Genomic DNA, 12352 nt, shown 5'->3' on the forward strand with positions numbered 1-12352 from the left:
TAATTCAATTTTAGAAATTAAAATGGTACAAGATAGTTTAGATCATAATAAGTAAATCAGTTTTATTGTAATATTCCAACCTAGGTCTTGATCAAGGGAGCACCAGTGTCACATATACAAATCTGTACTAACTTATACTACTGTCTTAGGGTCGCTATTGCTGTGACAAAACACCATGACCAAAAAGCAAGTTGGAGAGTAAAGGGTTTATTTATTTGGCTTATACTTCCATATTGTTGTTCATAATTGGAGGAAGTCAAGATAAGAACTCAAAGCAGGGCAAGAACCCAGAGGCAGGAGCTTATACAGAAGCAATGGAGGGGTACGGCTACTGGCGTGCTCCCCATGGCTTGCTCAGCCAGCTTTTTTGTAGAACTCCAGGGTGGCAACACCTGCAATGGGCTGGACCCTCCCTTACCAATCATTAATTAAAATGCCCTACAGGTAGATCTTTAAAAGCCATTTCTCAATTGGGGTTCCCTTCTCTCAAATAACTTTGCTTGTGTCAAATTGACATAAAATTAGCCAGCACAACTACCAAATCCTTTCTCATTAAGAAATCCCAGCCAGCCTGGTCTACAGAGTGAGTTCCAGGACAGCCAGGGCTGTTACACAGAGAAACCCTGTCTTGAACAACCAAACCAAACCAAACAAACAAAAATAAATCCTACCCAATTTAGCTAAATTTTTTTTTTGTGCTAAATCCCCATTTTTTTCCAAACTGTTTCATACTTCAGCAACAAATTGAAATTTTTTTGAAGTTTTATTTATTTATTATGTATACAGTGTTCTGCCTGCATGCCAGAAGAGGTCACTAGATCTCATTCTAAATGGTTGTAAGCCACCCTGTGGTTGCTGGGAATTGAACTCAGAACTTCTGCAAGAGCAGCCAGTGCTCTTAACTTCTGAGCCATCTCTCTATCTCCTAAAATTTATTTGTTTTTATATACATTGGTGTTTTGCCTGCATGTATGTCTGTGTGAGGATTTTGGATCCCCTGGAACTGGAGTTACAGACAATTGTGAGCTGCCATGTGGGTGCTGGGAATTGAACCCAGGTTCTCTGGAAGAGCAGGCAACACTTTTAACCACTGAGCCATCTCTCTAGCCTTCATATTGGAATTTTCAGTATTAATTATATATAATAGCATTAATTTCTAAAACATTAACCGTAATAATTTAAAAATATTCTTATGCTTGATTGAATTTGTAGCTTAATATTACCCAAGGATGTTGATGCCAACCTTGATGGGGCTGAAGAGATGGTTCAGTGGGGAAGAGTGAAGACCTAAGTTCAAATCTCTAGCACCCATGGAAAAAGCATGGCAGTGTATGCCTGTAACTCCAGTTTTGTGGGGTTTATGTAGACAGATCCCCAGAGCTTGTTGGCTAGCCAACCTGCCTAACTAAAATGGTGAGCTTCTGGGTCAGTGAGAGGCATTAAGATGTAGAACAGTGGACCACATTCATTCTGCCAAACATAGGCATGTGTACACATACACTCCTGTGCATGCACTGCACACACAGACACACAGGAATTTTTAAAGGTTCACCATAGATGTATTATCAGACAAACTTGAACAGCTTTGACTATTACACCTGCTTGTTACTTTGATACAGGTATTGAGTTTCCTCCTTCCAGAATTGTAGAGAATTGACCATACTACTTAAAATACTTTAAGAAGAGGTTTTTATCCTTTGATCCTAAGTAGTTTATCAGAGAATCAATTACACCTCAAAAAGCAGTTCTGTAGGTATCAGCGTTTACATTTTTAATATTGCAGTATCCAGGGTGTGAGGAATTTGTCATCTGCTGGGTGTCACACTTCCCTGTGCCAACATGAAGTACCTAGTATGCCCTTATTGTAGTGCATTTAATTTCCTTTTGCTACTATTTTACTAATGCATCTAAACTGTTAGTAATTAATAAGATAAATGTTAGCTAGTCCTGTGCACAGTTACCGTTTTTAACTTTTCCTCATTTAAGGCCTGGAGAGCTTTGCTTACTTGTCCAAGATGTTGACATTTTACAGCATAAAGGAAACATAAGAGTCTGCATTTAACTCTACAGTGAAGTGGATACACTTTGTGAAAGTTGCTTTTCATAGTTACAGGGTTAGTTGTAGGTTTAGAGTTAATGATGAGTAAAGGTGGCCAAAGGTAGTTACAGTTTTTAGTGTTTCTGACTAACTGACTGTTAGTAAGTTGTGGACAACTAAAATTAAAGAGTAGTTGTGTTATCATTGCTAAGAAGGACCTGTCAGTTCACAGTAGTAATAGATGTATTTAATTCCTCAGAGATAAGGCTTAAATATACAGGGCTTAAATATACTCTTTTGCTTTCTTTAAGTAGACTGTATATTGCTGCAATAACTTTTTCTTCATTTACTAAATTGATTTTTAATGTTAAAATATGTGTTTATGCTTTAATATTTGTTGAAACATGGTTTTTGATGGGGAGTTTCTGTGACTGCATATTCTGCAGAAGTGAATCAACAAATGAATTAATGAACTGTTTTCTAACTCCTTCTGAAGGTGAGGGTGGTGAGATCTTCTCCACCAAGTCCTCAGTTCAAAGCCACATTTCAGGAGTCTTACCAGGTCTATAAGCGTTACCAGATGGTTATTCACAAGGATCCACCTGATAAACCAACTGTGAGCCAGGTCAGCAGGCCAAGTATGAGATCTTGGTTTAATTGTACTATATTTTTGTTTATATCCAGTTTGTAGCATATCTGCACAAAGATAAGATTGAGTGAGTGGACAGTCTGTAAATGTGAAATCACTATTGTCATGTTAAGTGCCAATTATACATAATTTCAAAGTGGAAAGTCACGTGCAAAGTTGCCTTTATTCAAAGCTGCTGTGTATAGATACATACATATCTATATATCAGTGGTGGAGCTTCGAGTTAATACCCATGAGATGAAGGTGTATTTGGCCTGGTGTGTTGCTATGCTTCATCCATGTTAGAACATTCTAGAAAGAGTTCATAGCAGCTCAGTTATTCCTTATTAATGGAATACCCATACATAACAGAGATGTGTAGGAAAAGGTGTTTAATAGACATCCTTGTCCACTTATAATTTTATATAGCAGATGATTTAAAAAGTATGGGGGTGAAAAAAGCCTAAAATACTTATTAAGTAGAGGTGGCAGAAGTACTGGCTAAAACCAGTTAGTAACAGTAGTGACTACTGTATGTGACAGTACAGCTGGTTGATAGAGAAAAATCAAAGCAGAAACAAATTGGCTCTTGGGAGTTTAAGGTTTTCATGAATGTTGGTAGAAAGTTGGCACTCAGGCCTGGTGCCACTTAGCTCCATTCCTGCTGTTTTATGACAAATCCTGGCTGAACTTTGGAAGTGGTTTGTGGAGATCTTCCTCTAGCCTCACCTTCAGAAGCGTGTCAACAGGTAGAGTTGGTTCAATAGCATTGGCTCATATTTTCCTTGCTCTGAAGGTGAGGCTAGTACCTGCCTCCTTTGAGGACCCAGAGTTCAAGTCATCCTTCCACCAGTCCTTTTCTCTATATGCCAAGTATCAAGTGGCCATCCACCAGGATGCACCTGTTGAATGTGGAAAGACTGAGGTACTGTCTCTTAAACATTTTCCCTGAATTGACATGATTGTAAAGAAACACATATATCTTAACTGTTAAGTAGCGCTGATGACTATGTGTGTTTGTTACTGATCTTTTGTGGGAAGGATTCAGACCTAGCATTTTAAGTCCTTCAATGAAAAATAATTGTAAATTCAAGAGGTTTTCTTACATAGCTTTTTCACCAGAAACCTGAATACAGCATTGTTAAGGGTTTGTCCTCCAGGCTAAGTCAGCAGACATTTACTGCCTATATCATGAAGTGAAAGAACCAAACCTTTAGCTGGAAGTTTCTCTGGTCCCTGCAGTCGGGGTGAATCTCTCCTACCCGCCTCCCTCAGCTGCTTGGTCTCAAGTAAAGACAAAGAGGCTTATATTATTTACAACTATATGGCCTAATGGCTCAGGCTTCTCGCTAGCTACCTCTTACAACTTAACTCAGCCCATTTCTATTAATCTCTGCATTGCCACGTGGTTTCGTGGCTTACCGGTACTTTCACATCTTGCTTCTCCTGGCAGCAGTTTGCAGTGTCTGCCCCACTCTCCTTTTCTTCTCCTCTCTCTCCAGTTCGAATGTACCACCTCACCCTATTCTGCCTTGCCATTGGCCAAACAGCTCTATTTATTAACCAATCAGAGCAACACATATTCACAGAGTATAGAAAGATAGCCCACAGCACAAACCTGTTGAGATTAGTGTATAGAGCATCATCTAACAAGTACTTGTTGAGGGCCTCCATTTCTCAGCTGTGGATATTAAATGAATGAGAGTCTACAGTTGTAACAGTGGGGTAGTGATGTGTTGGAATAAAGGCAGCGACAGGTGCAGAAGTGACCCTGAGCCAAGCATGGCAGATGAGTAGGAGTATGTCTGGACTGAAAGAGAGAAGGGTATTCCTGGTAACAGTTGGAGCATGATCAACAGTGTGGAGACTGAACTACATGGTGTACTTGAGGACTCACTGCTTAGCTTAGTATGGTTAGAGATTGGCCGTGTGTCAGGTGACAGAGAACGGATGAGCTGTGCAGATGTAGTTAGGAGCCAGACTTCTTTTAAAAGTTGTTTTTGGAAGTACTAAACACCTAACTGCCATTATCCATTTTCACCAGTTCTCAGCATGCTGCCATCTTGATTTTTGTCTCCCTCTTCGTGCTCTTTGCTATTTTGTTGGGTTATTTTATTCCAGATCCATTGTGCCATTTTGTCTTTCAGTACTTTAATATGTGTCTTGACTTACTAAAAAGTTTGATAATGAACTAAGACAATCTAGGAAGAATTAAAAATATGTATAGAATAGTTTAGAACTGAGAAAAATCAACTTGGTAGGCAACAGAAACCAAAGTTGCACTGACTTTTTTTCCTGTGATGCTGGATATTGAACTTTGTCCATGATACGCAAGCATTCTACCACTGAGCTACAACTTAGCCCTTGAAGTGATAATTTTCTTTTTAAACAAGAGAATTTTATTTGTATATATAATCCAGAGCTAGCTTTATTCCTTCTGGGAATACCAACTCTGTGTCTTGAGCTCATTGTCTTCCAGCTCCAGTTTTCTCTACAGTTGTTTAATCTCAGGCTGACTTCATGGCAGTAGAGATGGATGCTGTTACTGTAGGGTGCCTCATTCTAACAGTCTAGACTTCAGCCTTTAAAAACCAACATGAGTCTTTTCCAGTGGCTTCAGTGAAGAAGTTGAAAGCATGTCCTGCCTGGCTCCTTGAGGAATATTCTTATCCCAGAGTCAGTCACAGAAGCTGGGGCAATGAGGAATTTAAAATGGAATTTAAAAGTGGAAGATGCTCTTTACCTGAACCACAAGTCTTACAGAGGTGGGAGTAATTGGTAGCATGCTGGATCATTGAAGACCTGCCTGGTGTGAACATACGGAGGATGTCTCTACTCAAGAGTGGGGAGTTTTAAGGCAGAGCCCAGAAGGCTTTCTACCTTTTATCTGCATTTTTCACTTCTGTACATCTCCGTCATTTTGTTCCTCTGATGCTTTTAACTGTTTTCTTTTGTAATACATGATTAGTTTCTTATACAACATTTAAAATCCTTTTTAGATTTTTTTTATTGAATTTTTGAGTCATAAAAATATCTTGAAAGTACCCAATCTAGAACTTACCCTATAGATTTTACTTTACAGGGTCTACTTCAGATTTATACTAACTTCATTCCTTGTAGATACAAGAGAAGTGTTACTTCAGGGTAGCTCTAGTTTCTCTTTCTGTTCCCTTTTTGTGCTGTTATGTTACTGTTAACATGTTTTATGTATGTTATAAATCAGTTATATTTTATATAATTTGTGTATTGGGGCTGGAGAGATAGCTAAGTGGTTAAGAGTAAGTGGTTTTCCAGAGGACCCAAGTTTGGTTCCTAGCACTCATATTAAGGCAGTTCACAAGGGACCAGAGCTTTAGCTACAGCGGATCCAACAACCTCTTCTGACCTCCTCAGGCATGCATACATGGCAAATTTTCATGCACATAATTAAAAATAAGAATAATAAACCTTTAAAAGTGTTTATGTCTTTTATAAGCTGAGAAAAGGGATAAGAATAACTAAATATTGGGGCTGGAGAAATGGCCTAGCAATTAAAAGCACTCACTTCTTTTCCAGAAGACTTAGGTTTGATTCCCAGCACCCCTGTGGCAGCTCACAAACATCTTTTTTTTAAAAATTATTTATTTACTTTTTTGTTTATTTATTTACTTATTTTGGTTTTTCGAGACAGGGTTTCTCTGTGTAGTTTTGGTGCCTGTCCTGGATCTTGTTCTGTAGACCAGACTGGCCTTGAACTCACAGAGATCCGCCTGGCTCTGCCTCCTGAATGCTGGGATTAAAGGCGTGCGCCAGCACTGCCTGGCCTTCACAAACATCTTTAACTCTAGTCCAAGGGGGATTTGATACCTACCCTTTTCTGGCCCCTCCAGGCTCTACATGCATATGGTACAGAGACATAAATGCAGATAAAACACCCATAGACATAAAAATAAACAAATGTTTAAAAAGAATAGCTGTTTATGTTTTGTTTTATTAAACTTACTTCCTCAGCTTTTATTTGTTCCTGTGGATTTAAGACCTTTTAGGCTAGTGTCACTTCTTAACTCGAGCACAGTTTTACCCCTGTCCAGCTCTATTCCAGCTGTACTATCACTGGATTCATTTTCTATAAGTTCCTGATCCAACAAAACCAGTATGCACATCGGTGAGGCAAAGAAAGGTGGCAAGTATGCCCTAGTGTTGGAGAGTCCTGTGTCATCTTGTTAGAGGCTCAGCCTTGGGGAATATGTGTAGCCTCCTCGGTGACAGTGGCTTCAGTAGCATTCTCTCTCTCTTCCCTTGATCTTTCCCAGCGTTTGCATCTGTTGACCTCACATACAGCTCTTCTGCTCTCCTGGTTGTTTTGTTTTTAGCAGCACTTGGTGTGTGTTTCTCTGTAGTCAGGTGTAATTCAGTCTGGATTTCTTGGCTGGGGCAGTTTTCTTTTTTGAGAGCTGGTCTGAGAGGGGTCTTTTGGTTGTCTCCCTTCCTGCTTCTCTTGGGGAAGCCCCTGGTCCACAGTTGAGCTGTTGCTCAGAAGGAGCTTCTGGCTTCCTCTTCATTCCTTCCTACCATAATCTTCACTCTTGTCGAGAATATTTGTGCTTGAACTCCCCCATACATAATTCGTCTCACATATAGCCAGTTCCTTGGGGCGAGTAAAGCGTCTCCCTTCTTTATGCTTTTGCTCAACACTCATTTACTGTGTGCAGAAGTGTTCTGGGTTTTCTGTATGTTTGTTTTTTTGTGACATTCCTGCATCATTTATCTTCAGGGCACTGTACACAGTTCAAGCCTTTTGTCTTCTTCTCCTAAGATAAATAAGTTGGAACTCCTGACTCCCAGGACCTTCCCACTTAACCCCATGCTAGCTCTGTGTAAGGAGGTGGTTTCTGCTGTGCATATGATCCTTCGCCTGCTTCATTCCCATCCTAGGAGTCCTTCTGCACATGCCACATAGGTGTTTTCTCTTGGGTGCTGGCCACCAAGAGAAAGGGACTTGAGCATGCTGCCTTGTTCTTCCAGTTGTCTGCTTTAGATGGGGTTTGGGGGAACAACTAATTCTGACATGAGCTCCAAGAGAAATTCCCCCTGTGTATGATTTCAATTTTCTCCATGAGCAAATAGCTAGTGTTCCTGTGTTTCATGAGACAAAAAGAAAAGTCAGAAGTGTTATTTTTTTGAAAAAACTTTCTTTTCCTGACTTGTTCTAAGAGACTATAGTAACACATTGTAGTGTGTAGTTTTGTTAATTGTAAAGGGAGAACTCTTTTTCCTTTTTTGCTTTTCTGTTGTAAGAAATTTAAACTAACAATCTGTCATCAGTGTACAAAATCCATTTGGGCTGTGTCATTAATCATAAAATAATCCTTTAAATTCCTTAAGTTTTTTTTTGAGAAATTTGAAAAAAGAATGAATATAGACTGCTTAGATATTCTTGATAGCAAGTCAGTTTTTTTTTTTTCAGTAGCATCTTTAGGAAAGTGTCATGTAATTGCACATAGAAAAATTATATAGGATTTACAAATTATTCCAGTATGTATTTCCAGTATGATTTTCATTCAGGCAAGTGTCAGATTTTCAGAAAATAATATTTATAAACCAAATAGATTTGTGAACTGCCTTGTGTATAATACAGGATAAAGGCAATATTTAAGAATATTTGCTTTCTAAAAGCCAATAGTTTTATATAAATATAAATGTCATTTTTTTGCTGAAAATTTGATGTTGAATTCTAGAAAAATGCTATTATTTAATAAAAATTATTAAGCACCAGTTGTTTCTTAAAATAATTACTGTGACTTCTAGCTCTTAATTATCTAAAAAGCTATAGTCATAGCCTTGGTGGCCTCAGATTTTGTACTCCATGATTGTTTTCCAGATTTTATTATGAGCTTTGTCTGACACAGAAAGCTGAAAGACTGCTGTCCTCAGACCTATCTATGTATTCATCCTCTAAGTTGAACCATGTTAGTTTTTCCTTTGCTTTATCCTTTTCAGTGTGAAGCATTTTAACTTACACATCTGACATTTCACTCCTAAATTCTTAAGCATGCATTTTCAAAAAGGGAGACATGTTTTTGTATGGCACAATATAATAAACCTAATAAAATTTACTTTCATTATTAGGTGTGATGGTGTGTATGACTGTAATTCCAGTACTTGGGAGGCAGAGACAGGAGGATTGCCTTGAGTTTGAGGCTAGTCTGGTCTAGTGCTCTTAACTGCTGAGCCTCTACACCATCCCCCAATATGTTACTTTTTTAAAATGGTGATTTGATGACTTAGACATTAAAAAAAAAAGTCTGAGCATTGGCTGCTCTTGCAAAGGACCTGGGTTTGATTCCTAGCACCGACGTGGTGGCTCTTAACTGTCTGTAACTCCAGTTCTAGGGGATCTAATGCCCTCTTCTGGCCTCCATTGTCACCAGGCGACCACGTGGTACACAGACTTAGATGCAGGCAAAAAATGCTCAAACACATAAGAAAATAAAATAAAAATTTAAAAAGTGTCTAAGCCACTAAAAGCTCATTTTAAAAATTAACTTGTAGACCTCCCTATGACAGAAATATAAGGACCTCTACTTTGGGGAAATTATTTATATTCAAGTACATGTGACCGGGCAGCCAGTGTGTGTTCCTTTCTGAATGTCAGAGACAGGAGAGGAGCCAGTGGGGTGTTGATTTGCGGCCTCACTCCAGCCACCAGGTGGTGGTCTAGGCCCGAAACACCTTTGCTCTTTCCTTTGACTCAGTGCTCTCCCTGTGTGATGGGCAGCTTAGTGTTTGCAACCCAAGAAGTGTTGAAAATGCGGTTTCTCTTTGTTAGACTTCATTGCTTTGATTCAGGTGCAAGCACAAGCGGTTCATCACGTGGGAATGTTTTCAATGTCTTAATGTCATTTAATACAGAGACGCATGCTTTTGGCTTCCTTTTCTCTTGGTAGTTCTACTCTATTGTATTTAGAAAATCATTCAATGTTTCAGAGTTATGCAGAGACCAATCACATGTAGTCATGTACTACTTTATAGATACTGTACTCTACATTAGAATTAGCTGCATTTGTATGATGGCGGAATCTGAGTGTTTTGAATTGGGGAGGTACTCGGGGATTGAACCTAGGGTCTGATGCTTGGCATGTACTCTACCATTGAAACATACCCATGGCCTCTAAACAAAAATTTAAAACCCGAGTTAACTTAAAGTGGAAGTCTTAGGTAATCTAATTAAAAATGGCTTTTTTATGAGCAATTTCAGAGTTAGGAAACTCTGAAATTTCCTAGTAGTATATTGTACTATACTCAGTAGTATATTGTAGTCAGTCAAAAACTTTGTAAGAATTTGGAATTTGCTACTGATAGCAAATTACCAAAGGGTTTAATTCATTTACTTAAATTCATTGGTGCAAAAGTACTGTCAAATTTCCAGCATAATGTTGTTAGTATTTGGGGGAGGGGGGATGAGGAAGGGGAATTCAAGCTAGTTCAGGGAAAATTTTTTGCTTACAATTTCTGTTGCTTAAAATTTCCTAAACATTGTCTCATATCACAAGTCAGCATCATATATAACATTAGAGATAAGAAGATCTCTATATCTAGTTTAACTTACTTTCCTTCCTTCCTTTTTTTTTTTAATTTATTTATTTATTGTGTATATAGTGAGAGAGCCAGATCTCATTACAGGTGGTTGTGAGCCACGATGTGGTTGCTGGGAATTGAACTCAGGACCTCTGGAAGAGCATTCAATGCTCTCAACCACTAAGCTATCTCTCCAGCTCTCTATTTTTTTCCTTTTTGAGACAAGATTTCTCTTATGTATCCTTGACTGGCCTGGAACTCACTCTGTATACCAGGCTGGCCTCAAACTCACAGAGATCGCCTGCCTCTGCCTCCCAAATGCTGGGATTAAAGGCGAGCACCACCACTGCCCTGCTGAACTTTCGTTCTGTATAATAGAGGCTTAAAGAATTTTTCCAAAGAAACACAAGTGTTTAGTGCAGGGCAACATGTAGAAAAGTTAGCACTTTTTACATCAGACCATGAACTGCATATTGGAGGGCTGAAGTCAGCCTAAATAATTAATATAGAACAACTAACATCAGTGAAAGAAGTATTGAAATAGATTTTCCAAAGAACTGAAACATTCTACGTTCTCTGAAAACTTAAAATGACAACCTTCCCACAGTGTATTTTGTTCTTGTCTGTTCTCAAACAGAACGCGTAGCAGGACGTGAGTTTGAGGCCAGCCTGGTATACAGAGTGAGTTCCAGGCCAGTCAAGGATACATCTGTTTGCCTGTTGATACTGGCTTTTGTATGCCCTCGGGAATATTGTTTTGCTCTTGTTATATTTCAGCATCCCCGTGCCTCCGCCATTGCTCATGGAGGTCAGAAAAGGGTATCAGAGTCCCTGAAATTGTTGTTATACATGGTTGTGAACTACCATGTGGGTACTGGGAATTGAACCCAGGTCCTCTGCAAGAACCTCTCCAGCCCCTAATGGTAATTCTTGATGAACCATGTTGTCTGAAAGTAAATGTGTTCAATGAAAAATTGTTTGGGTTGATGGGATGAGTGATAACAGTTATAATTCCATCTGTTTGGGTTAGAATATTGATGAGGTAAGGAACACTAAGGGTGAGGTGTAAACTGATTGGTTTTCTGCCTTAAACCTTAGCCTTCCATTCGTTTCCCATGTGGCTCTAAGCTGTTTTTTGTTTTATTTTGTTTTGGTTTGTTTTTCGAGACAGGGTTTCTCTGTATAGTTTTGGAGCCTTTCCTGGAATGCACTCTGTAGCCCAGGCTGGCCTTGAACTTGCAGAGATTCGCCTGCCTCTGCCTCCCAAGTGCTGGGATTAAAGGTGTGTGCCACCACCGCCTCTTCAGCTGTTTTTACTTTTAAGTTCCCTATTGGTGCAATGTGAAGGGAGTACTACAGCAGTGTTTATTGTGAGGAGTAAAATAAGATCATCCTTGTAAAGGCGTTTGGCCCAGGATGTGGATGGATAATGATGTACTAATCTGTACTATAAGGAGTCATCAGAATGTCACAAATACCAAGACCACTGTTTTCTTCCTCAATACTTTACAATTTGGCAACCTCTTATTTCTTTCTCTCCAGCTGTTTCTTAAAAATAGCCTGCTTTGCTGCTGAGACATTTGCCAAGAGCTCATTGGCCTTTGCAGTAAGGTCAGGAGCAAATAAATGAGATGTCTGTCAGTTCAGTCAGTATTGGCAAGTTGATCACTTTATTGTTTTGTTTTTCCACTTATATTAATATATTCATTTGAATTGAAAAGTCACGTTTTATTTGGTTACTTATTTTATTGCAGCATTGAGAATTGAACCTCATGCACTTTAGCTAAACCCTCCAGCCCTAGTTTTGAGTTTTAGTATTAATTTATTCCAAAGGGGGGTGGAATACGATTTGTCAACAGGTAATCTTAAGAAATTTTTATGCTATTTTGACTCATCCTGTTATACCACATGAAACATGTAAAGAGCACCATTTGTGAGCTTTATATGTGTATTTCTTTCCTTGAATCTGGAGGAGGAGGAAACATAAGCATCTCTAGGTTTCTGCAGGAGGTAGAACTTGCTTAGACTTGGGCCAGTCCTTTCCTTTTGATCAATTAGCTATATTAGGTCACTAAAGTCAGTCACATACTTTGTGCTTGTTATTCTAACTTAGAAAAATGTTTGCCAGA

At 38.9% G+C, this 12352-nt stretch overlaps 1 protein-coding gene across 9 annotated transcripts in view; it reads left to right on the plus strand.

The window, feature by feature from the left end:
- Positions 1-12352, plus strand: part of Ate1 (arginyltransferase 1) — a 135672-nt gene that overhangs the window by 26404 nt on the left and 96916 nt on the right. For 5 of the 9 annotated variants that reach the window (XM_037209967.1, XM_037209959.1, XM_037209986.1 and 2 more), the window contains 2 exons: positions 2535-2663; positions 3463-3591. In XM_037209967.1, the coding sequence (XP_037065862.1) occupies positions 2535-2663; positions 3463-3591 (258 nt within the window). The remainder of the gene's footprint in view (positions 1-2534; positions 2664-3462; positions 3592-12352) is intronic. The other 4 variants (XM_028868163.2, XM_028868157.2, XM_028868170.2 and 1 more) reach the window with 2 other exon arrangements.

The sequence above is a fragment of the Peromyscus leucopus genome, chromosome 1 (genome assembly GCF_004664715.2).
Source record: "Peromyscus leucopus breed LL Stock chromosome 1, UCI_PerLeu_2.1, whole genome shotgun sequence".
Classification (NCBI taxonomy): Eukaryota; Metazoa; Chordata; class Mammalia; order Rodentia; family Cricetidae; genus Peromyscus; species Peromyscus leucopus.